At 42.9% G+C, this 27,733-nt stretch overlaps 1 protein-coding gene across 2 annotated transcripts in view; it reads left to right on the top strand.

Moving 5' to 3' along the window:
- The window catches only part of LOC126259182 (uncharacterized protein ZK1073.1), a 165,279-nt gene that overhangs the window by 24,168 nt on the left and 113,378 nt on the right, over positions 1-27,733 (top strand). Inside the window, exon 1 of one of the 2 annotated variants that reach the window (XM_049955762.1) lies at positions 11,741-11,776. The exons of the other annotated variant lie outside the window; for it this stretch is intronic. Coding sequence (XP_049811719.1) covers positions 11,756-11,776 — 21 coding nt within the window. The 5' untranslated portion in view covers positions 11,741-11,755. Of the gene's footprint in view, positions 1-11,740; positions 11,777-27,733 lie in introns of those variants that run through there. 2 annotated transcript variants of the gene reach the window in all.

Raw genomic sequence — 27,733 nt, 5'->3', positions numbered from 1 at the left:
GCACGAAAAGTGTCACAACTCAGAATGTGCGGCTCTTCTTGAACGACCCATGCGAATCTGTCAGTGGCAACACAGTAGCGACACTGTTCTTGCCGTGGCGAATCATGAAGCAGCCTACAACAAAATTGATACAACTGCCCTGAAGTGGACAAACCGTGAAGTAGAGATGTGACGTTTTTCGTGGACGTAGGGGCACTTCGCACGCATTTTTCAGTGACATAAACTAAAAACCGTTTTTTGATATGTGTTACCTTTCTTGCCGGGGTGCGATATGTTGACAGAAAATATGATGCCGACTTTAAGAGGCGATGTTTGATTTGTTATGCCTTTATGGATAGAGTGTGGATAGAGGTAAATGAGGTTCGTTTATTTATCTCATGCAAAATGAAAGAATATAGAATACAAATTTTAAAAAAATCTTCATGTTTGTGTCTAAATTTTAATAAATTCACGCTTTCTTGTATGAGTTATACTTCTGCCTTTCCGTAGACGTGTCACAGACATACCAATATCTACTGTAAGATCTGAAAAGAGGTAAAGTCTATGGCGCACTGCTTATGACAGGGCCATAGAGAATACAAGCTTTCTTCGCCAAAGCCCTAAGAGGGAGAGGGTTTCGGGCCCATCCCCCAAGCCGCCGTTTTGCCCCGGGAAAAATGTCCGTGTACTCATGTAATAGCAGCTCGAGATTAAGCCTGGAGTCTCCGGGTAGGAATCCTGTTATCTGTCCACTAGGCCGCCACGAGCAGTACTTTAAGATCTATATGTATGTATATTAAACGTTACTGTATTACCATTTTTGCCAGATGATGGGGTTACGGCTCGAAACAAGTTGCAATGCCTAAATTATTTAAGGAAATTAACAAAGCAATTGTGACTCTTAGCAGTCTCTGGGAAACCTGTTCATAAATATTAAGAGAATTTTTTCATTTGTACGCATTCTGACACTGCTGATTTCTACGTCCATTTGAAAATGATTGTTACAAAATTTGACGATAGTTAATTTGCATGTTTTCAGCTGGTCACATAGCGGTGTAAAATGCATAGTTATATATTACGAAAAACAGCAACGTTAAAAAACAGTTCTGAATTAGAAGATTTAATGAGCAAAAAATGTAATGCTCATCTGGTTTTTGAATGCATTTGTGGCTGCAAATTTCTTCTTTTCTAGGGAATGATGTAAAGGTGCAGGTTTCGCGAAAGAGAGTCTTCTGTCGAGTATACACAGATTTCATACAGAGCGCTGCCCTCAATCAACAGGTTCAGAAAACATTCTGAATGCATTTTCAGTACATATTCTCGTTTCGAACATAAATAAATCGTACTGGCGCAGATTCTGTGCCAGCTTGAAGCAAAACAAAGACTGTCCCACACGAGGCCGAGACAAAGACTAATTTACTTTTGGCGCGTGTGACAAATTACATAGGACAGCACGAAGTTCTAGATTGTTCCAGAACCGGCAACTGGTGTTAGTAACATACGTGCATAGCTTTCTGCACACATGAGTGAGCAGTAACAAACAAAACATGTCTCCTGAGATTAGTAAAATTTATAAACATAAAAATAATTATATATTATTGTATGTAATTTTGAAATAGAATTTTGTAAGAATTACAGGATATGCCACACAGCCTAAATAATAAACATTTTATATTTTTTCTCAAATGACTGTTTTTTATGAAACATCGAGTTTACTTTTGAAAAACTAGAACTGTTCTTGATTTAATAAATAATAAAATGGTATGAATTTCTTAGTAACCAAAATATTGTGAAGTGCGAAACATGTGCCACTTGTGCTCAGATAAAATGAATGGAATTTATAGAATAAATAACTTCTTTTAAAATCAAAAATAGAAATAATGTTCCAAAGTATTATAGAAAAAAGTATGAAATTTAAATAATACGATACACTTTTCAGTACACCGATCGCACAGACTCGCCTTTTGTACTTCAGACTTGGCAATTTTAGGTAAAACGTAGCTGAAAAAAGAATAGAATTGCAAACAGGCTTAGTATCGTAATCTACTATTGATCAAAGATTCCAGTAATTCTGGTTCGTTATTGCATTCAGCACATGTTTGCCTTTGTGTCATTTGATTCTTCTCTTACGTTGGCACAGAAAAGGCGTACTTAATAACCATTAACCTGTTCAGGATGTGGTGTAAGTCATTAATCTATCATCATGCCTGATTTACTAGACTGTAACTGAGAAGAAAAAGTCGCACCACGCTGGGCAGCAGGAGCTGGACTCGATTCCTTAGGCACGGCCAGGGCAGGGAGTAGGGTCACTGAGTGCTAGTGTAGAGCCACACAGATAGATTCGCTCTTTCAGCTTTCCGCAGCCGGTTCCTTCCTGTATTACGGAAGCAACTGCACGAGCTTCGGGCCACGACAGTATTACTGCTAACCAACTGTAGCTCAACAGGATATCTAACCAACTGTAGCTCAACAGGACATACGTTTGCTGCTTTGGTTTGAGGAACACGGTGACAAATTCAGTTTGGCAACCTGGCACAGAAATTCACAGAGTATCACATTTGAGGTTTGAGCGAACAACGACTCATTCACCCCATGACGAATAGCGGATGTCTCACTTATCAAAAGATCCTCATCAACTGGATATGTATAACTGTAAGGTTGATGTCTCGTAGCACTGTTAATACTGAGATTTATGACCCTTGATACTCATACTGAGAAAGTTTGATCGGTGAAGTAAAACCCCTTCTATTGTCCTACGTTGCGCATAATGAACCCGCGTCTACATACAGAAGCGTTTATCGGCGAAGTTGGCTGGGCTACACACTCCTTCGAGACTCAAGAACGCCGACAGTGGCCCAACAACTGTCCTCTGTTGCGCCTGTCTGCACTGGAAGACGCCTCAGCGAATGCCGATCCCGTTAGGCGCGAGAAACCTTAGAGGTCGAATCAATAGAGGCAGGCGGCCAACGAGGAACTATGCGCCGCACACTGCCCACTGCCCATTGACTCTGGTCGCCTTTCGCCTCCCGCCTGTGATTCCCACAACGCGTGTGCCACCACCGAGTCACCAGCTGCGCGCCGCGGTACGGCCGAACACGCTTCCGAGCCAAGCTGGTCAACGCTACTGCTTCGTCACCTGCCATTCTCAACAATGATTGTATTACAAATTTAGCTGCGCATTAATCCTCAGTCACGTAGGAAAAGTATCTGGCGGGAAAATTAAAATTTTCCTGGGAAATATATGATGCACCTTAAGATAGGCAACCCAACTTACGTCATCCACCCCCACCCCACACCACCTCGCACCATTCCTCGGGGCAGATGATGTAAGTTGGGTTGCCTGTCGTAAGGTCCATGAAGTACACTCTAAGACAAAAAAAGACGCACCTCGAAGAAATTATCCGAATGGGACGGAAATCGGTAGAAGGGATGTACATGTAGAGACAAACAAATTTCAGAAAAACTGGATGATTTATTCAAGAGAAAGAGCTTCACAAATTGAGCAAGTCAATAACGCATTCGTCCATCTCTGCCCCTTAGGCAAGGAGTTATTCGGATGGGCGTTGATTGATAGAGTTGTTGGATGTTGCCCTGAGAGATATGGATAAAATTCTGCCCAATTGACGCGTTAGATGGTCAAAATCGCGAGTTGGTTGGAGGGCCCTGCTCATAGTGCTCCAAACATTCTCAATTGGGGAGACATCCGGCGACCTTGCTTCCCAAGGTAGAGTTTGGCGAGCACGAAGATAAGCAGTAGAACCTCTTACCAAGTGACGACAGGCATTTTCTTGCTGAAATGTAAGCCTACAACGGCTTTCTAAGAAGCTCAACAAAACGGGAAGTAGAATATCGTTGACATACCGCTGTGTTGTAAGGGTGTTGCGGATGACAACGAAGGGCTCCAACTATGAAAAGAAATATCACTCCAGACCAATACTCCTAGTTGTCGGGCCATACGGCGACAGTCAGGTTGGTACCACCGCTGTCTGGGTCGCTGTCTGGGGCGTCTTCAGCCTGGGATCTTATTGGCTGAAGTAGAGTTGTCTTCGGCCTGGAATCTTGTTGACTGAAGTAGAGTTGTCTTCCGCCTGGAATCTTATTGACTGAAGTAGAGTTGCCTTCAGCGATGAGTCCCGCTTCAAATTGTGCTCCGATGACCAGCGAAGACTTACTTACCACCCGCGCCCTTCCCCTCTGGAGAGTGGTGAAATAAGAAACCTGACTGTCGCCCACCATACGACTTTCATAGCAGGATCAGCAGGATTCCTTTTGGCTGTCACCCGCGGCTCGCGTACAGCACAGGGCTACGTTGACGATATTCTGCATCCAGTTTTATTTTCCTTCACGCCAAGCCATCCTAATCACTATATTTTGGGATCAGCGTAGAGTAATGGTTATGATTTCTCTCTCTCTTTCATGTTGGCGTGGAAAATATTTTAACCAATTCTACACTAATAAAGTAATTACTACAGACCATCGAAAGACAGTAGCTTAAAAGCCTAATCAGAAGCGCTCGCATCTGAAACCCAGCGGCGTTATTTATGGGTCACATACAGCACCAACGTAAATGCTGACCTGCACTAACGATATCTTCATCCTCACCACCAGGTTTTTTTACGCTCCTATCTCACGTCATTTGACTTGCACTTATTGTCAGTGCTCCAGACGTCATTGAAACATAGGACATAGGGAAAGGCAGGATTTGGTGTGGATTGGGCCTTACTCAGTTACTGTTAGTTGCTCAGTATTTTAAAAAAAAATCACGTGCACTTTATTTGGAATCAATTGCAAATAAGGTTGACAATAAGGAACAATTATCAAATTTGACTTTTAGGACACAGTTTCTAATAAAAAATTCTTAAGCAAGTTGCACTCATGGCTGAAGACCTTATTGACCAGAAATTCAAATTATTTGTCGGCTGAAGGTCCCAATAGAAATAACTCAAAAAATTTGAAATATTTAAAAAAAAACAATCATCACAATCTGATCAAACCAAGAGTAACCAAGAAAAGTAGGCCTCAGACAGTGTTCCAAGGATCGGCCCGGGAAAGTCGCTCAACTTCGTAACAGATGAGATAGGCAGCCAAGAGTTGCACTCACTTAACTGGATGGCAACTCAAACCAGTGACAGTTTAAATGCAGACCAGCACTCTTGCAAGATCTACCTAACGTCTGAAACCAAGACAACGATGGGATAACCCAGGCAAGGCGGAATCGGCGGACAGTACTGCGTCTTGAGAATCCGGTGTTTAGAACATCCAGAAGCAGAAGGAACCACTACGACCAAAGTAGTCCAAAAGAAACAACATATCCGGACCACAATCAATGAGGCTGTCAAACTACACGCCTTACCGGACAGTAGCGCCAACGCGAGGAAAGGTACACTTCCGTGAAAATATGCTAACCTCCGGGGCAGGTAACTGGGGTGTTAGCGGCCACTAGGTAAAAAAATACCGCTGGTTGAACTTTACCAATAAACACAAGGAATTCAATGATTAATACTAAGAAGCGGAGGACGGCTAACTAATTCCACCAACTCCAAACATTCCACTCGTTGCTCTTCGTCTCAGCAACCCTGCGAGCAGCAATGCGTGAACAAATGGCGTGACGTCAAAATAATAGAGGTTTCACTACTGGGTTAATGTTCACTCAACTCAGACGTCCTAGATCCGGTGGAGAACGAGGTTGAGGCCCTCGCAACTACGGCCCCTCGATCCGGCAGTGCCTGTGTGCTGCAAGCGGTCCCAGCATGTCCACACGCTGCCGAACCTCACTGCTGCTCCGTCCCAACCGAACTACCCGACCACTCCGATCTGGAAAACACTTGACGCCTTTCCAAAGATAGTACTAGGGCACTAGATATCGATAACCGCTGCTGCTGCTACTTGCGGACAAACAACGCTAGCAAACGTAGTGGCGCCAGTAAACATGAGAAGAAGACGAGACGCCACTATCCCTATTACACGATGCCAAGCTGCCAACGGCACCAACGCGAACCGCAACAGGGCTCAGTCATCTTATACCTTCTGACTTATTTTTATTCATCTAGACCAGAGCCCCTCACACACTGAAAATCGCGCGCGTGCAAAGCGAGCTGATGACAATATTTGCTCGGTGCGTCGGTCCAACTCGGTTTAATTTGCCTCTACTCAGCTTGAATGATGAAGGCGCCATGGTGTGCTGCCGAGTGCGTTGATAGGCGGCTTATTGAACACTGAAACTGATAAGCACAATGCAGTTACTAGAATAATGGAGCAGTCTGCTCTGAGAAAAGCCAAGATTTCGAAAAGTGCACTTTTTCTAATTTTTTTTTAGTTTGTGAGGATAAAGCCAAATATGTGATCTGCGGTACAGTAATTACGTGTATAAGAAAATCGTCTATTTAGGGACACTACAGCAAATTGCATTCAGAAGAATATAGAGAAATCACGGGGACGCCAAGAGGAAGAATTAAGAAAGTTGAAAACTCTTACAGAAGAGTATTCTGTATCGACAGATGAGGTTTTTACTGGTGCTGTGGCATTCTTATTTTGGTTAATGGCCCTGCATAACGAACTGAAGCCTGTTTACATTCCTCTCAAACGTGTATTCGTTTTTTTCGCTTGTATTATTTCTAACACTACCTTTTTCCTCTAATTTATGTCGAAGAAGATAAGGGCACTACGAAAGGACTCTTAGAGCTAATTATAAAGTTGCTGTACGCTTTGGAAAAGCTGGGGAGCCGTTAATGGAAGGGTCATTGATAAAGAATATAATGTTGAACGTAATAGAGACAATGAATCCCACATTAACTCTCGCATACAGCTGAATACCACTTTCCAGTATGACGAGATATCGGCGAATCATAGACATTATCAGGAATTTGCATGAAAAACTTCCTACTAACGTACTCCGTCACAGTCGATGAGTTCACGGATTTTAGCGACACGTCTCAATTAGTTTTCTTGTGTGGAGTGGTCGACGACTAATATGTAACGAAAAATTATTATTATTATTATTATTATTATTTAAATCCCTTTTGCACCGGTAATCTTGTCCAACCAACGTAAGCCCATCACACATAGCAAATAAATACTTGGCAATCACGGAGAAGTTTTGAAAAGATCGAGACAGGCGGAGCGAGCGAGACAAACGTAAGGAAAGAGAGAGAGAGAGAGAGAGAGAGAGCGCTACTGCGCGAAGTTGAGGAGTGAGGGGCTTGCACCTTGTCAACATAGCCCAGCCGTCTTCTGCACTGCGCGACGCGCTGGTGCAAACACCTTGAGAGGCCCTGATCCAGACATCTCTGAGTAACAGGCTCTTGCTTGGGTTATCAGAAGTCAAATGGCTCTGGCACTACGGGACTTATTTGCTGAGGTCATCAATTTCCGCAGAGGCATAGAGGGTGGGAAGGTTGCTTGAACCTTCATGATCTATGTAAGAGATCTGATCATTTATGTCGAGCCTCAGACCATATTTCACTGAGTTCTGTATTAGACTGCGTGTAGTAACAATGACTGAAATCTATGTACTACTGTTAAATAATATCTTGTCTTTTTTTCATTACAGGTTGGTAAAGGAGCATGTGATGATTCAGCACTAAGACGGGATATGCCGCTCGGAGAGCTGTGCTTAAGTACTGCAAAACTAATTAATTTGTATCAATAAGTTTTGTTTTTGTAGTTACTCATGAGCATTGCCTCACTACAGCATACTCTATAATGAAAAGTAATTTATGGCAATAACATGAATCGTCGGAGAAACGACTCGGCTATATCTGCAGCAAGACATTTAAAACGTTTGCGTTGTTTGATTATAGAAATAGTATACTATACCAGCTAGGGTAGGGTAACTTTTATTTTTCAATGAGTCGCACGTTTTATCTTAGCGTGAACCTTATACTTAATTGATCCTTTCCTTACCAATTTTATTCGGAATGAAAGTAATTAAAGTATAACTATTTTAATTAATATCTTAGTCAGATGTAAAATGTGACAAAAAAAATTCCTGCTGTTTCCTTTTCCAGCGGAGGGAAGGGTGGGACATACAGGGTTATTCATACATGCCTCCGGAGTTTGAGAAGACGGCTGCGCAAAAACTACAAGATGTACAAAAAAGACACACACATCAGGGTATAGAACACCTCGCCAAGTTTTTAACTCATATTACAGGTGCTCAATATGGGCACAGTATGTGACGCAGCAAACGTGATTTCGTGCGTGCAGTTCATTGACACGAACTAACGGGAAGATGTGACACCAGTCCGCTTTGCATATCTGTTCATTGGGTTGCCTAACTCCAGGCACGCACTAATCCGATGCGACAATACCGAGCAGAGAGTCAACAATGAAATTTGAAAACAGCAAATCTTAGACAACTGCAGTCTGTAACTGTAAGATTTCCTCAAACCGTTAGTAGGCTTCTCTTTACCAGTCGAACACTGATTTGTGGCAAATAAAAGGAAGCAAATTCCCACTGGTTCTCTGGTCGTGGGACATATACATACCAATGGTACTGAAAGGGTTAAAAGACTGCTACAGAAGAAAAGTAATATACACAAAGAGCTTGCACAGTTATCTGTCCAAGACATGAAACTGCGTAAATGACGAAAAATGGAAAACATTATAATTTTGTGAATTAATGGCTTATCAGGTGACTGGGTATTTCATATTTAACAAAAATAACACAGAAAGGTGTCCTAAACAAATACAGTATAGGGAGCAGAAAGACAGTTTTGAATGGAGTTCTATTTGGTCCTACTTAAAATCGGTACTGTTTATCAGTATGCAAGCGACAGCTTGTAGTACTAGGCAATCGACAGCTTGTAGTACCTAATATATTACACAATGCCGCACATAAAAACGGTAACTTCATAACTTCATACATATTCTGACTTCGTAGTACAGTAGCCATGGAGCAGGAAATAAGCAAAGGTTTTTGGAAAAGAAGCAGAAAACAAAATGTGACTTATGGTACCGAACCAATTTGAAAAAAAGTTTGCTGACGACACATCGATCTACTTACGGCAATTTGTTTACATAAGAACTGCAACACATATCACATGTTTCTACATTACAATTTTCCTCATTTCCGAGACAACAGTGTAAAAGTACTTCGCTGTTTTGGGCCAATCTGAAAGCCCTTGTCTGGAAAAATCAAGATAGGCAAGCCTCTCAGGCACTTTAAAAGTATCTGTGAATATAGTACTGAAAAACATGACTAGTGCTAATACCGACAAAGATCTGTAGTTTTTTTGTTGTAGAAGATTCAGGTTTTTTAGAAACAACTATTACCTTAATTGGAACACAGTTACACAGTTCCATCACGATACTTGTTGAATACTGGTTTACGTGGCGAAACCTCGCGCGTGTGTGAATGAATTTAACTGAATAAGAACTAATCGTGATACAGACACACCCTTGAGACCCAATGCTGAAATAAATGTACGCAACGGATTGATTGACAGTATGAAAGGTCGTCGCCCTAGCTGTGGATATTAATGTGGGGAATTAGCCCTTTATTATTGAAAAATGTCAAATGCGATTAGGGAGGCACTCCTGCTCGAATCGAAGACATGATTTAAGTGAACAATTCAGTTTATTACTAAAAGCATTTGAATGGATAAGCACCTAAATCAGTCATGAAATCACGATGATAACAAGCCTAGAACATTACCTATGAGGATCATAAAAGTGAACTAACAGTTTGTAAAATTGCTCCCTGGGTATCAGAATGAGGTAATAATCGTGTATCTAACTTTGTCAAATTTATTTCTACCTGCCTATACATCAATTGCAGTGATGGTTTGTGCAAAAAGCCGAAGAGACCGATGCAAATGAGAATGTGATGACAAATGTGACAAAGGGAAACCGATTATGTAGCTGAACTTGTAGTTCGTGATGGTTCTAACATACTGGAGTTGCTAATTATGCTCACTATTATCGTTTGCGTTTTATGAGTAGGATGGTTACACCATGGCTGTCGGCCATCAAGTACGACACCAGAATCACTCTGCCTAAGACTCGAACACTGGACCCACTGTGCTGATAGAGCCTGCTGTTCCATTTGCGAGTGCAGACTGCAGAGTACCGATGTGTTCAGCTCCATGTCCAGAGACGAAGTCATCTCTTTCTAGTCAGCACAAAACTGGCTGCACCTTTATTCCCACTAAGAATCTCGGCAGTCAATCTTCTTTAAAGTTATATTGGCCCAATAATGGCTCGATTGTTTTCTTAAAGAATACACATCGAAGAAGAGGCACCATAAAAAAAAAAACAAATAATCTCGATTTCCTGCCGAATTTCGTAAAAAAATGTCGTGCGACATGTTACACCCTCCTGATGTATTAACAATTTCACCAGTCGGTGCCCTCTCATGCAGCAAATAGTCTCACATCAAAGGCCCTGGGAAAAGCTAGAAAACTGTGCTCAAGGCTAGCTGCCATCTCTGGGGTGTCTTCTGAACCTGTAGTACGTCAGAGCTGTTTTTCCACAATTTTTAGGAAGACGAGAGATGTTTATCAGCAGAATGCACTCTTATTAACGTTGTCTAAACGCCTACTTCCTGCTGGCAGCGTCCCATCGTCCAGAAGAAATGCTTTCGTCTCAGCTGTCGAAACTGAATATGTGCAATAAACTGCGCATTAGGCTGGGTGCTAGTATGATGCTAGCCAAGGTGACATTCCAAAGACAATATGAGGCCAGCTATACCTGTCGCTCCCCCACTCACAGTTCTGCGGAGGCCATATTCCCTCACCCCACAGGGGTGTCACTTGCCAATTGTAACTCGTGTCCCAGATCCGCAGCGCTGCTCAATTTTAAAACTCACCCAGCAGTGAATATAGCCAGCAATAGGATAATTTTTTTAGAAATCGTTAAAAAACAGGAAATGAAGACACCACGTACAATCATCGTAATTTTATTATTCTAACTAAATTTTTATATTGACAGAGCCTGTCTAACCCATCTTCCATCCAGTCGAATTATTTATCATAAGGAAATGAAAGGAGATGAGCCGAACAGCTTGCCGCGTTTCAGTTTGTTGCTCAATTCATATCGACGTTATATTTTGCGACACTACAGTTCCATAAATCGTAACAAAACGAGGCAGTTTTGATAGCTCTTGAATACACCAGTAGGTAGAAAAAGCATTTTTCGCCGCATCTAAGCTACGATCGAAAAGTTGTGGTCCAAAAGGCACCCTGTATGGGACTTTATATTCAGAAATATCGAGTTACTGCACTACGCTGGGCTAAAAGAGGTCCGACACATTATTAGGAGGTATCACACGACTTTTGTTAGCTCTGTGTACAGTGTCCACTTCTTCACCTATCGCACCATTCATTTGTCAACAGACACTATCGTGCACATCGCTCAGGATCAAGTTTTAGACGTTCATACGCAATTTGGTCTAGTATCGAGTCTCGAATACTCTGTCCTGGGTATGTCTCACGACAGTACAGAACAAAAACCACACAAGGCCGGGAACTTTTCTCCCTTGTCTCGTGAACTGCGGCTGTTGACTGTGCTCCTGCCCTTCCGCCGTTTGGAGAGGTGAGCCTCTGCGGACGCACGCGGATCGTGCCACCAAGCGTGGGTGGGTGGACCGCGTCGTTATCTCGGGGCCTGGAGTGACCGCCGCTGCCGCCGCCGCCGCCACCCCTCGGAGCGACGCCGGCGCATGCGCGGTGGCCGCGGCGGCGCGCGCCCCCGTCCTGAGGCCACCCGGTCACCAGTAGGCTGGCAGCGGCGGTGGCGACAGGGGAGGCGGAAGATTCGCGGAGACTGGGGCGGCGCCATGGCGGCCGCGGACCTGGCGGTACGTAGCCGGGGCGCTGCGCGCTTTACGCACCACTCATAGCGAGCGACGGCTGCTCACGGCTCTTGCGCGAACCCAGCTGCGTCCGACCACTGTGCCCTAAGCGGATCACGGTGGCTGGTAAATTTCCCACCGTCCCATGATCTCTGTAATATTTTATACCACAGTGCCGTAATCAGCTTCAGCGAGACAATGGTCATTTGACGGTCAACAGATAAAGAGAGGAATCTAGAGTTGTAAAACTACCGTAGGGTATCACAAGAGTGGTAGTTTTCCTGGTAGCTTTGGCCACTTGAGGCCGTAACCGCGTTACCTTTACGTTGGTTGTGTTGCATACGTTCCGGGCGTTGCCTCATTTGGATCGCTACGTTTGCTACGAAATCAGCGTCTTACTAGAGTCCCACAGAAACGAGAATCGTTGTACCGTCTAGAACTTGAATGAGGATATACCGGGTGATCAAAAAGTCAGTATAAATTTGAAAACTTAATAAACCATTGAATAATGTAGATAGAGAGGTAAAAATTGACACACATGCTTGGAATGACATGGGGAACCACCCCATATTGCTAGACGCGTGAAAGACCTCTTGCACGCGTCGTTTGGTGATGATCGTGTTCTCAGCCGCCACTTTCGTCATGCTTGGCCTCCCAGGTCCCCAGACCTCAGTCCGTGGGATTATTGGCTTTGGGGTCACCTGAAGTCGCAAGTGTATCGTGATCGACCGACACCTCTAGGGATGCTGAAAGACAACATCCGACGCCAATGCCTCACCATAACTCCGAACATGCTTTACAGTGCTGTTCACAACATTATTCCTCGACTACAGCTATTGTTGAGGAATGGTTGTGGACATATTGAGCATTTCGTGTAAAGAACATCATCTTTGCTTTGTCTTACTTTATTATGCTATTTATTGCTATTCTGATCAGATGAAGCGCCATCTGTCGGACATTTTTTTGAACATTTGTATTTCTTTGGTTCTAATAAAACCCCATGTCATTCCAATCATGTGTGTCAATTTGTACCTATCTACATTATTCCGTGATTTATTCAGTTTTCAAATTTATACTGAATGTTTGATCACCCGGTATAAATGGCCTCATAACCTACTGAACATTTTAATTCTCCTGTCTGTTATTTAAAAATAAACAGTATTTGTAGAAAAAATTGTAACTGTCAATATCTTAATCAGATGTTATTCGAAAATTGTTCATTTGTGCCGCGCGACTGCAACGGTCGCAGGTTCGAATCCTGCCTCGGGCATGGATGTGTGTGATGTCCTTAGGTTAGTTAGGTTTAAGTAGTTCTAAGTTCTAGGGGACTGATGACCTGAGATGTTAAGTCCCATAGTGCTCAGAGCCATTTGTTCATTTGTGTCGTGAAACAGGGGGGATGTTGTAGGACGAATAAAAAACAATGCAGATTTACCATCTAGCACTAGAAAATGCAATTTCCTCAAAAGAACGGTAAAATTAAGGAAAAAGCAAGAATGCTAATCAAAGAGCTCGTCAGTACTTCGTCGAGCTAATATATACCATATTTATTTATCCATAAACAACTGTCGCATTTATCGATAATAACAGAAAACTCTTGCCTTTGATCGTGATGAATAACTTCCTATGGATTACAAAAAACAGCAGAGTAAGGTAGATTTTTTAATGTTTGTGAATGTAAACTGTACTTGCATCAGAAGTAACTGCTTTGGTTAGCCTACGTAAAAGCGCTGAAGTTATACCATAAACTAATTTTTATTGCGTATAAAATGCAATTTATATTTTGTAGGGATATTGAATACACAGCGGACTGACACTGAATGAAGTGCGGTTCTAATGATATGCAAAACAAACAAATAAAAATGAAATAAAGAGAAGTCGCGGCTCCCAGTTTCTCTCTCACATGTTCATTTATGTTTCTTTCTCTACTGCTGCTACTAATACTAACGCCTACCCAACCATTTACTACTTCATTTATCTATTGTACTAAAACTAAAGAATAGTTTTGGCCGCGGGAGATTAGCCGAGCGGTCTCAGACGCTGCAGTCTTGGACTGCGCGGCTGATCCCGGCGGAGGTTCGAGTCCTCCCTCGGGCATTGGTGTGTGTGTGTGTGTGTGTGTGTGTTTGTCCTTAGGATAATTTAGGTTAAGTAGTGTGTAAGCTTAGGGACTGATGACCTTAGCAGTTAAGTCCCATAAGATCTCACACACATTTGAACAATATTTTGAATAGTTTTGGTAGGGAGCATCTCTAAAGGAACAAATGATCATTACAGAATGTATAAAAATTACCGTGCAGCCATCTACATCAGATTATTACCCTTGTGTTCTTCAGTCCGAAGATTGGTTTCATGCAACTCTGGACGCCAGTCTACCGTGTTCAAGCCTCTTCGCATCGGAATAACACTGGAACCTACATCCAACTGAACCTGCCTTCGGCATTCATCCCCTTGTCTCACTTCACAATTTTTCCCATCACATTTCCGTCGACGACCAAACTGATTCCTTGATGCCTCGGGGTGTCTCCTATCAACTGAACCCTCCTTTTAGTCAAATTTTGCCATAAATGACTGTTTTCCCTAATTCGATTCAGTTCCTTCGTATTATTTGCTCGCTCTGTCATTCTACTCTTCAGCATTCTCACGTACCACGACGTTTCAAAAGTGTATGTTCGTTGCTTCACTGAACGGTAGGGGGCATGATGGGATAGGGGAAGTGGTTCATGGGTATATCGTGATGTGGACACATTAAACAATGAAATTATTGGAAACTAGCAATAATTAATAATACTAAAGCAATGTAACTGATTATCTATTGACACTCTGAAGATGATCACTGCCTGGTGGGAAAATTGTTACGGCATTGTGAAATGCTCGTGTGACTGTGCCGTTAAAATAAAAAAGTAAACAACAAAATCAGTCAATAATTTAATGTACGTCATTTCTTTCCAAACCTCCCTCTGGCTGTCTTAGCGGCTGTAGAACTCTTAAGGCCGGCCGCGGTGGTCTCGCGGTTCTAGGCGCGCAGTCCGGAACCGTGCGACTGCCACGGTCGCAGGTTCGAATCCTGCCTCGGGCATGGATGTGTGTGGTGTCCTTAGGTTAGTTAGGTTTAAGTAGTTCTAAGTTCTAGGGGACTGATAACCACAGCAGTTGAGTCCCATAGTGCTCAGAGCCATTTGAACCATTTGAACTCTTAAGCGCCTGTACATGCTTGCGAACTGGATCGTGCTGTAGTGTTGCGCAGTCTTTGAACTGAAACTCAAGAGTTGTCGGACTCAACATTTGCTCGGTACTGTGTAGCTCTGACGGCGAGTATACGAGTACCAGATCCGAGAAGAACAATTCCCTTTTCACGTTGTGGGGACCGGTTCGTGTCGGCAGCTCTCGAGAACGGAACGGTAACAGTTTGTTGTTCTCGTAAAAGATGACGAATCTCGTTTGTTTCCAGCTGCGTCTTACTAAGGAAGATTTGGCAACGGCTTTCAATTTTTCACTTCTTATACAAGAAAAAAACAATATTTCATTAAAAGATATATTCTATATAAAAAGAATTTGATCATGGATACTTTGTATTGGCATTAACATAACCCCTTAGGATTTCGCTAAAACTTAATATTAAAAATGGTTATGAAAACACAAGAGGATCAAATTTTTTGAAACATAGTTCTAATGAAAATACTGACGTCGTTTAATTTTACAAATTAATTTTAGAGTTGTGCAAAAAGTAAAGCTTTCATCAAGCCGAATGTTATATTGAACACCACAATGCTTTAAAAGGCATCTTTCTGTTGGAAGTGGTATGGCGTTCTCTTCCTTCGACCTATGAGCTGGCTCACCAAGCCAGTTAGAGCGGGACCAACAGCTTAAGTGGACTCCGAACCCTGGTGGTACTTGGCATTTTGCCTGTCAACAAACATTGTCGGAGGTGAAAGAAATGATAGGTGACAGATAAAAATTTGAGGACACAACTATAAAACTTGCCAAGATATCAACACTACCGTCTGACGATGAGCACAGGCTGAAACTAGTAAAGGAACAATAAAATCATTTCTAAAAGAAACATGTGGCTGGTTACATTGTTTCCTACAGTGTAATTAAATCAAGTGTTAGAGATGATTAACTTATGCTCTGCGGAAAATACTACCATGCGGCTTCCTGTTTCATTCCCTTCCACCAGTCCATATTCTCTTATTATTTTTCCTTCTTTTCCTTTCCTGCTATCGAATCCATAATAAATTTTCCTCTCCCTTTACTATCCGAATAACTACTTTTAGCCGGCCGATGTGGCCGAGCGGTTCTAGGCGCTTCAGTCTGGAACCGTGCGGCCGCTACGGTCGCAGGTTCGAATCCTGCCTCGGACATGGTTGTGAGTGATGTCTTTAGGTTAGTCAGGTTTAAGTAGTTCTAGGGGACTGATGACCTCAGAAGTTAAGTCCCATAGTGCTCAGAGCCATTTGAACCATTTTTGAACTACTTTTATCTTATCACACATGCTTCCTGTCTCTTCATCGTCTGCGGGGCTACTTGGCATATAAACTCGTACTACTGTCGTGGCTGTTGGATTCGTCCGTCTTAACAGTTCATGGACGCTAACCCGCAATCCTATTTTATTATTCGTTATTAGACGTACTCCTGAATTACCCCTATCTTATTTTGTATTTGTAGGCCTGTAATCAGCTGACTGGACGTCCTGTTCAATCTGCCACCGAATTAATTCCCCTTATATCTAACTTCAACTTATCCTTTTCGCTTGTTAAATTTTCTAACTTACCTATCCGATTAATGAATCTAAAATTCCACGCTGCGATCCGTGGAATACCAGTTTAGTTTTTCCTGATGACGACATCTTCCTGAGTAGTCCCCGACCAGCGATCCTAATTGGGGACTACTTCACTTGCGGAATATTTTACCCAAGAAGGTGCAGTTCTCATTTAACCATGCAGTAGAGCTGCATGTACTCGGGGAAAGTAACGGCTGTAGTTGCCTCTTGCTTTCATCCGTTCGCAGGTGATGTTACAAGGTCAGATCAGTTAATCATTTAGAGTGTTGCCCTTGAAACTGTTGGCAAGGCTGCTGCTCCTCTTGAGGGACCACGGGTTAGTCTGGCCTTTCCACAATTACCCATTCGTTGTGTTTGCACCTACGGTGTGAATATTTATACCGTTGAGGCCCACGTGCCACCCCACCTAGGCAAGTTTCGTAGTCGACGGAGGATTTTTTTTTTGAGGGGGGGGGGGATAAATATGATCATCTACAGAGAATGTGTTACCACCTGTCTTGGTATAAACATCTTTATTCGTTATTCACACTCACAACGTACGGTCAACTGCTATTACGGATTTCAGTATTACCATTTCATTGTAAGAAAGACGTCTTTTTATTAAAAAACAGACAGTTTTCGACAGATTTTTCGCGAAACCTGTGGAATGGTGGCAGGAGACACCTTCACGTCTAACCGGCAATAGCACTGCGATTGTGACTGTTAAATAAAGTATTTGTACGTTATTTGAAATCACCAACCCTTTGCCCATACAACTTGGGTGACTATACTGGTGTGTACAAATTCATTTATTAGTTCTAGAATTAATAATAAATTTTATCGCTTAAGCTGAGACTACTCTTTCAGAATCTACACCAAAATGCCCCCTTAACAATTCGACGGTGAAATTTGACTGAAGTTGCTAATAATCCTGCACGGGTAGGACAACCCTGCAGGTTCAAATTCTGGCAGGGCAAGATGTTTTAATGTGTCACGAAGCCTCACTGCGGTGCAGACTGGAGAGTGAAAATTTCACTACGGATAGCGAATTCAATTTTCTATCTTTCACAGTGCGTGGTCAACCCGTGCGGCAACCACCGGCTTTTAAAGCTGCTCGGATAGCATCAAGAAGTACTGCTGAAGATAAGAATTTGATACTCCATACAATTTACTGTTACGTGGATAGTATGATAGTGAGGCACAGAATCGCGAACTTCAAGGAATCGAGAAGTCCGTTCTAGAGAACCAAAACGAACTAAGTATAATACGTTTACGAGTACAACCTAGATGCTAGGGGTATCACATGCTTCAACCACACAAAAGCTTGTTCTCCTAAGAGTTCTTGGGTTTCAGATGTGTATCCAACGTATCTCTGCACATAATGTGGATTTTCATTCATGTGCTGCGCTTCTATGTAAAACAGTTTTAAGTAATTGAAGCATAGCTACAGCCAATTCTGATGTGAATTGTTACGATAACATCAAAATAAAAAATAATATTGATTTTATTGGTGTGTTTTGTTTGCTATGCTTTACTTTATAATGTCATTTTAAAGATACTATTCTCGATTAAAAAAAACATTCGTTCTCTTATTTCAGTCTCACAATTTATAGATGGTCCCATTACATATAGTGTCCATTTATAATTGAGGTTAATTTCAACTGAAAAATTTATTCACACTTGTTTGTAGGATAATGGTAGCTAGACTAAACAAAAATCAAGACACGTTCGTTGGATTTGTCGGCCTGGAAAAAGCGTTCGACGATGTCAAATAGTGCGAGATCTTCGAAATTCTGAAAAAATTGGGTTAAGCTATATGAAAAACGGGTAATAACAATGTGTACAAGATCAAAAATGGTTCCAATGACTCTAAGCCCTATGGGGCTTAACATCTGAGGTCATAAGTCCCCTAGACTTAGAACTACTTAAACCTAACTAACCTAAGGACATCACACACATCCATGCCCGAGGCAGGATTCGAACCTGCGACCGTAGCAGCAGCGCGGTTCCGGACTGAAGCGCCTAGAACTTCTCGGTCACAACGGCCGAATGTGTACAAGATCAAAAGAGAAAAGACTAGGAGAGGAAGACCAAGAATGAAGTGTTCGGCTTATTATTATTATTATTTCTAAAAAATTTGTTGCTGGCTACAGTATTTCTGACAGTGTAATCTACGAATACAGCTGCGTTCTCCTCTAACTACTGTACATAAAATAACTCGGTTTAAGGTTCATGAAAGAAGGCTATATACATGGAAGCGAACTGGAGAAACTGGAAGTTTTCGGTAGATTATATAATGGTGAAACAGAGATTTCAGAACCGGAGTTTAAAGCGTAATACATTTCCAAGAGAAGATGTAGGCTCTGACCATAATTTATTGGTTATGAACAGTAGGAACTGAAGTAACTGCGAAACGGTAGGAAATCAAGGAGATGGGACTTGTTATTGAGTGCTGCTCGACCAGGTCGGATTATAGGAAGACATCGAAGCTGTTCAGAGGCAGGCTTTTAGAGCAACACTCTAGTATTACGGAGATGCTTCGGGAATTGCAACGGGAATTCGTGCAGGGAAGGCAACGTTCTTTTCGGGGACCACTGTTGAGGAAATTCAGAGAGCCGGCATTTGAAGGTGACTGCAGACCGATTTCGCTGCCGCTGATAGCCAACTAGTCTGCGGAAGTTTGTTTCACGTACAACTGGAAACGCCTTATCAACATGACTAATCGCTCTTGGATATCTGATATTGGATAAATTCTGAAACGCGGCTTATGAGCAATAAAGCCATTCCTTGCCCGATGTTTGACTTTTTCCATTGCGACGCAGTCAGCCTGAATTCAGAACTGCTTGTTGTTTTAATTTCAAGCCTGGCATCGGATACCAAATGACAAAATAAATATTTTCGGTAATATAATTACAAATTAACAATTTCCGGATTTTTTTTCTTTGCTCATACTGTTAAACCTTCCTTCTTGCGAAATTTTATGATGTATGCCAACGGAAAGTATCCTATAGGTTTTAATGAGTGAGTTTGCGAGTATTAAAATATGTGACACAAGTAGCCGTATCTTTTTAATGCATTGACTTAGAAGCTTCAACGTTTTTCGCTCCAAGAGACCATAGACCTCAGTATGTGACATAAATTTCAACTTGGTACGTCTACAAGTTCCTGCGAAAAAGGGTTTTTAACAGTCGAACACTCACATAGACCGGCAGACAACAAAGTGATCTTGTAAGTATTGCGATTATATCTACAGTGTTACAAAACCCTAAAAACAGCTAAGCCAAATCGCAAACAGCCTACGAGTAAAGAAAATGTAGCATTGCAATACCTATACATTTCGCCAAAAAAACACCCTTAACAGGCATTTGTCTGAGAGTAGAGAGATCATTGATATGTTTTCCGACGTGATTCAAGTAATCTGAGCGCTGGGTCCCACGCTTTATTGAAACTCAAGCCTTTGTCCCTGCAGAATGAATTGTCTGCCACTCAAATCTCGTTAGCTTCCTTATTACACTTGCAAGAAATTCGTGTTGTTGTCCTATTCAAACTGAAGCACGCTCTACCTTCTCAAGGGTTTTTATGTTATTTGACTGGTCATGAAGCATCATCATTATCATCACATCATCATCATAGTAATCCACATTCGTGGTTTAGGTTCGAGGAGCCAGTTCCGCTTTCAGCTTCTTAGCTCCGTAGTTTCATACACTATGTGATCAAAACTATCCGGACACCTGGCTGAAGATGACTTACAAGGTCGTAGCGCCCTCCATCGACAATGCTGGAATTCAGTAAGGTGCTGGCCCACCCTTAGCCTTGATGACAGCTTCCACTCTCGCGGGCATACGTTCAATCAAGTGCTGGAAGGTTTCTTGGAGAATGGCAGCCCGTTCTTCAGGGAGTGCTGTACTGAGGAGAGGTATCGATGTCGGTCGGTGAGGCCTGGCACGAAGTCGGCGTTCCAAACATCCCAAAGGTGTTCTATACGGTTCAGGTCAGGACTCTGTGCAGGTCAGTCCATTAACGAATTGCACTTCAACAGTGGGAAGAAAGAAGGTGCTTAAAACATCAATGTAATCCTGTGCAGACGCAAAACAACGAGGGGTGCAAGCCCCCTCCATGAAAAACACGACCACACCATAACACCACCGCCTTCGAATTTTACTGTTGGCATTACACACGCTGGCAGATGACGTTCACCGGGCATTCGCCATACCCACACCCCGCCATCGGATCGCCACATTCTGTACCGTAATTCGTCACCCCACACATCGATTTTCCACTGTTCAGTAGTCCAGTTTTTACGCTTCTTACACCAAGCGAGGCGTCGTTTGGCATTTACCAGCGTGATGTGTGGCTTATGAGCAGCAACTCGACCATGATATCCGTTTTCTCACCTTCCGCCTAACTTTCATAGTACTTGCAGTGGATCCTGATGCAGTTTAGAATTGCTGTGTGATGGTCTGGATAGATGTCTGCTTATTACACATTACGACCCTCTTCAACTGTCGACGGTCTCTGTCAGTCATTAGACGAGGTCGGCCTGTACGCTTTTGTGCTGTACGTGTCCCTTCACGTTTCCAATTCACTATCACATCGGAATCAGTGGACCTAGGGATGTTTAGGAGTGTGTAAATCTCGCGTACAGACGTATGACACAAGTGACAGCCAATCACCTGACCACGTTTGAAGACCGTGAGTTCCGCGGAGCGTCCCATGACTACTGAGGTCGCTGATATGTAGTACCTGGCAGCAAGTGGTTGCACAATGCATCTAATATGAAAAACGTATGTTTTTGGAAGTGTCCGGTTACTTTTAATCACATAGTATAGGTCGACCTATGTCCCTTACCCCTTTGGATATATATTGCAAAACTTTTTTTAGCATATCTCCCTTGTTGCATTCTGTTTATATCATCCTCCCATTTCTGCTTGTACGTGTCGGCTTTCTCTGTTGCTGCAAATATTTTAAGCTCATTTCTGATATCTTAGTTTTTTTTTTATTTGGCCTGAGAAATTTCATTTCTGAAGTCAATTTTCTATTAATGTCTTTCTTGTTTGTTATCCAAGCCTCAAATACGTAAAGTAGCACTGAAACAGCTAGTGTTTTGAAGAATTTCGATTGCGTTTCTTTAGTTGTCTTTTTGTGTAATGTTCTTTTTGTTATTGCATAGACACCTTGAAATTTTGCCGTTTTATTCTTCACATCTTTATCATGATCAGTAGATATGTCACAGCCTTGTAACTAAAATGACTTACTCGCTCGATTATTTTGTTTTCCGTCACTATTTTTGATCGCACCTCTTACTTTGCTCGGAATGCCATTATTTTTGTCTTTTCTACTCATATTTTGCATTGAATAAAACTGGAGAAAATACTGCAACATTGTTTAACTCGTTGGTTAGTTATAATACCGTTCTTATGTGTTTTATTCCCTGTTATTGTTACAAATATAGTTTCACTGTATAAGCTTTTTATGCTCCGCATCCAATGTTGCGCAGAGATTTCATTTTCTTGTAATATTGACCAGAATTTAATTCTGATTAATCTGTCAAAAGATTTAACACAGACGGTAAATTCTATTTGTGCCTCATTATTAAATTCTTTTATTTATCATATCCCCAAAGTGAATATATTTTTTGTTTTTCTTTGGTTGCTTCTTCTTTTTTGCGACTATTTTCCGATGCGCTAGTGAGAAACTATTGGCATTATTATAGTTGTATAGACGGAACACGTCTCCATGTATATAGACGCAACTGAGGAACGATTTGACTTTGAACATCCGCAGTGTGTGCTAACATTCAGTGCGCAGACTACCATGGGTGATACAGGAGACAAAAACAAATATATTTCGTAAAGCAACTGTGCGCCGGAAAACCATAATGCGTGAGCACAGAGAGAGTGTAGATAATACACGAGTGGAGCAGATAAAAGTCGTTGTGTCTAACTTTGTTACACCAAACGTTAGTTTGAGATATGTAATATGTTTGGAAGACATACTCTTCACACACGGCTCGCGAGAAACGCCGCGCGGGGTAGCCGCACGGTCTCAGGTGCCATGAAACGGTTCGCGCGGCTCCCCCCCCCCCCCCCCTCTCCATCATCGGAGTTCGAATCCTCCCTCGGGCATGGGTGTGTGTGTTGTCCTTAGTGTAAGTTAGATTAAGTAGAATGTAAGCCTAGTGACCAATGATCTCAGCAGTTTGGTCCCCTAGGAACTTACCACAAATTTCCAAATTTTCGCGAGAAATACGGGCCCTGTTTAATAAGTCACGGCTGCAAAATACTAACGCGAAATCTTCACAGACGAATGGAAAAACTGGTAGAAGCCGACCTCGGGGAAGATCAGTTTGGATTCCGTAGAAAGGTTGGAACACGTGAGGCAATACTGACCCTGCGGCTTATCTTAGAAGCTAGATTAAGAAAAGGCAAACCTACATTTCTAGCATTTGTAGATTTAGAGAAAGCTTTTGACAATGTTGACTGGAATACTCTATTTCAAATTCTGAAGGTGGCAGGGGTAAAATACAGGGAGCGAAAGGCTATTTACAATTTGTACAGAAACCAGATGGCAGTTATAAGAGTCGAGGAACATGAAAGGGAAGCAGTGGTTGAAAGGGAGTGAGACAGGGTTGTAGCCTCTCCCTGATGTTATTCAATCTGTATATTGAGCAAGCAGTAAAGGAAACAAAAGCAAAATTCGGAGTAGGTATGAAAATCCATGGAGAAAAAATAAAAATTTCAAGGTTCGCCGATGACATTGTAATTCTGTCAGAGACAGCAAAGGACTTGGAAGAGCAGTTGAACGGAATGGACAGTGTCTTGAAAGGAGGATATGAGATGAACATCAACAAAAACAAAACGAGGATAATGGAATGTAGTCGAGTTAAATCGGGTGATGCTGAGGGAATTAGATTAGGAAATGAGACTCTTAAAGTAGTAAAAGAGTTTTTCTATTTGGGGAGCAAAATAACTGATGATGGTCGAAGTAGAGAGGATATAAAATGTAGACTGGCAATGGCAAGGAAATCGTTTCTGAAGAAGAGAAATTTGTTAACATCTAGTATAGATTTAAGTGTCAGGAAGTCTTTTCTGAAAGTATTTGTATGGAGTGTAGCCATGTATGGAAGTGAAACATGGACGATAAATAGTTTGGACAATAAGAGAATAGAAGCTTTCGAAATGTGGTGCTACAGAAGAATGCTGAATATTAGATGGGTAGGTCACATAACTAATGAGGAGATATTGAATAGAATTGGGGTGAAGAGGAGTTTGTGGCACAACTTGACTAGAAGAAGGGATCGATTGGTAGGACATGTTCTGAGGCATCAAGGGATCACCAATTTAGTATTGGAGGGCAGCGTGGAGGATAAAAATCGTAAGCAGATTCAGAAGGATGTGGGCTGCAGTACGTACTGGCAGATGAAGCAGCTTGCACAGGATAGAGTAGCATAGAGAGCTGCATCAAACCAGTCTCAGGACTGAAGACAACAACAACAACAACGGGCACTGCAACTAACTTGTGACGTCACACTAGTGGGCTTGTCTGCCACACTTTGCGAACGCACCCTCGGGAAAGCAATTATGTAATTGAAAAAATGCTCAAATGTGTGTGAATTCCTAAGAGACCAAACTGCAGGTTATCGGTCCCTACACTTACACACTACTTCAACTTACTTATGCTAAGAACAACACACACACACACACACACACACCCATGCCCGAGGGAGGACTCGAATCTCCGACGGGAGGGGCTCCGCAATCCTTGACATGGTGCCTCAAACCGCGAGGCCATTCCGCGCGGCGTAATTGAAAAGGTACCCACTAAAGGTCTTAACTTCGTCCTGTGCTGTCGAGAGCTTGCATACATTTACATGCAAACTCGTCTAAAATAGTTACTCCCTCCCTGCCGGAGGCGGCTCCTGGCACTCGTGTTACATGCCGTGGCGTAGGCGCCAAGACCTATCTTTCTCATGGGCCTCGCTTCGACACTGACTCACTAAACAGCAGGTAGCACTTGTGCCTGCATAACAGTTGCAGTGTCAACATGGAGCGCGATACACATCGGAAACTGCGAGACATACATTTTGTTTACAGTGCGGCTGAAGCAGTAGTCGAAGAGCCCAGAGAATGTACAGTTCATGCAGACAGTCGTGAACACCGTAAACACGATACGCAATAGACTCCGCGCAGTCGATGTCAAGCGTTGGATGTGTTACCATCAAGTCAGGTGGAGCAGTCCACTTGTAGAGCATAAAATGTGATAGTGTCTATCAGTTAATGAAGAAAGAAGCCGGCGCTGATGCAATTACCAGCCGGGTACGAGATTTTCTCCTCTCGGGGACTGGGTGCTGTGTTGTCTTTACTTTCGTATTGACACAGCTGACATTCCAGTGCTGAGCTGACTGAATGAGCAACTCATGACAGCCAATAATTTGAAAAAAAAAACAAAAAAGAAGCTGTTCTAGGCGATCCATTGAAACTTAACTCCACATTGAAAGAAGTGGCCGAGCAACTGACGTATCGTTAACTCCCGTTCGGCGAATCAAGAGAGAACTGGGGAGACTCCAGACAGGTGAATCCTCGACATTTCAACGCCTCGCAAATGGGCCAGAAGGTCTTGGAAGGCCAATTTAGACAGTTCTGACAAAGAAGTCGTTCACTGCGCGCTGATTTATTGCTACATTACAGATAAATGAGACGCACTTTGAAGGAAATTCATAAAAAGTTATTGAGATTAATAAAACTTAGAAGTATGAAAATACCCCGTAAGAAGATGACAAATAACCTAAAAGTTCTCCAGGAACAAAGTAGTATCAGGGCAAAACGAATTGCTCACTTAAAAAGTATCTGGGAGTACAGACGTGGTGCCGTCCAATTGTCTATATGGACGAAAAATACGTTGACCGAAAAAAATTACAATACCAAGAAGAGCTGTGCGTTATAAACGAAAGTTGGTAGGCGTGCTTCTACGTCTTAAAGATGATATCTATTCACATTTCGTGCCAGTGGCATAAGATTGGCGCAGGTAAGCCGACTATGGCGATGCAAGTCAGGTTTTCTTTAGATACACACTGTAACGGTCGTGAGCATTAGTTACGTTTGTGAGTGGACATGGTAAGTTGATGTTAGTCAAGAATTCCTTTGAAGCGACAAAGATAATATTATCAACACCTTTCTGAGTTAGGACTACGAGAAGCTGGATGATTCTTCTGCGATACTGCAGAAAGACTTGGTAGCCACTGTACGTGATTGCTGGCAGCGGTGGTCACGAGAATGTACGGTCACAAGTAGACAGGACCCCGGACGGCCACGTGGCACTACCGAAAAGGAAGACCATCGTGTTCGGCGTCTGGCTCTGACGCATCGTACTTCATCTGCAGCAGCAATTTGATCATCAGTTGGCACCTCAGTGACATAACGAACTGTTAGAAATAGGTTACTTCAAGGACAACTCCGAGCCAGACGCCCTGTAACGTGCATTCCACTGACCCCAAACCACATTCATTTGCGACTTCAGCGATGTCAAGCGAGAGCTCGTTGGAGGACAGCGTGGAGGTCTGTTTTGTTTTCCGAAGAAAGCTGGTTCTACATCGCTGGCGGATGTGGTCGAGTGTTGGTTGGAAGGAGGCCAGTTTAGGGCCTGCAACCACCCTGTCTGCTTGCTTGACACTCTAGACTTACACCTGGAGGTGTGGTATGGTGTGCGATTTTGTATGACAGCCGGAGCACTATCGTAGTTATCACACGCAAAATGACTACACGTTTATACGTCAATCTAGTGATTCGACTTGTTGCACTGCCATTTATGAACAGCATTCCAGGGGGTGTTTTCCAACAGGATAACGCTGGCCTACATGCCGCATTTTCAATCCAACATGCTCTACACAGTGACGATATGCTGCTTGGCCCACTCGGTCACCAGATCTGTCTCCAATAGAGCACATATGGGACATCATCGGACGACAACTCCAGCGTCACCCACAAACAGCATTAATCGCTCCTATATTGACCGACCAAGTGCAACAGCCATGGAACTCCATCACACAATCTGACATCCGGCTGCTGTACAACACAATGAATGCACGTTTGCATGCCTGCATTCAACATTTTGGCGGTTGACCGGTTATTAATGTACCTGCATTTCACATTTGCAATGGCTTATCTCGCGCTTACGTTAACCTGTGATCTTGCAATGTTAAATACACTACTGGCCATTAAAACTGCTACACCAAGAAGAAATGCAGATAATAAACGGGCATTCTTTGGACAAATATATTATACTGGAACTGACATGTGATTACATTTTCACGAAATTTGGGTGCATAGATCCTGAGAAATCAGTACCCAGAACAACATCCTGTGGCCGTAATAACGGCCTTGATACGCCTGCGCATTGAGTCAAACAGAGCTTGCATGGCGTGTACAGGTACAGCTGCCCATGCAGCTTCAACACGATACCACAGTTCATCAAGAGTCGTGACTGGCGTATTGTGACGAGCCAGTTGCTCGGCCACCATTGACCAGACGTTTTCAATCTGGAGAATGTGCTGGCCATGGCAGCAGTCGAACATTATCTATATCCAGAAAAGCCCCTACATGACCTGCAACATGCGGTCGTGCATTATCCTGCTGAAATGTAAGGTTTCGCAGGGATCGAATGAAGGGTAGAGCCACGAGTCGTAACACATCTGAAATGTAACGTCCACTGTTCGAAGGGCCGTCAGTGCGAACAAGAGGTGACCGAGACGTGTAACCAGTGGCACCCCATACCATCACGCCACGTGATACGCCAGTGTGGTGATGACGAATACACGCTTCCAATGTGCGTTCACCGCGATGTCGTCAAACACGGATGCGACCATCATGATGCTGTAAACAGAACCTGGATTCATCCGAAAAAATGACGTTTTGCCATTCGTGCACCCAGGTTCGTCGTTGAGTACACCATCGCAGGCGCTCCTGTCTGTGATGCAGCGTCAAGGGTAACCGCAGCCATGGTCTCCGAGCTGATAGTCCATGCTGCTGCAAACGTCGTCGAACTGTTCGTGCAGATGGTTGTTGTCTTGCAAACGTCCCCATGTGTAGACTCAGGGATCGAGATGTGGCTGAACGATCCGTTAGAGCAATGCGGATAAGATGCCTGTCATCTCGACTGCTAGTGATACGAGGCCTTTGGGATCCAGCACGGCGTTCCGTATTACC

The sequence above is a fragment of the Schistocerca nitens genome, chromosome 5 (genome assembly GCF_023898315.1).
Source record: "Schistocerca nitens isolate TAMUIC-IGC-003100 chromosome 5, iqSchNite1.1, whole genome shotgun sequence".
In the NCBI taxonomy this organism is placed as follows: Eukaryota; Metazoa; Arthropoda; class Insecta; order Orthoptera; family Acrididae; genus Schistocerca; species Schistocerca nitens.
This window is presented reverse-complemented; position numbering and strand designations above follow the sequence as displayed.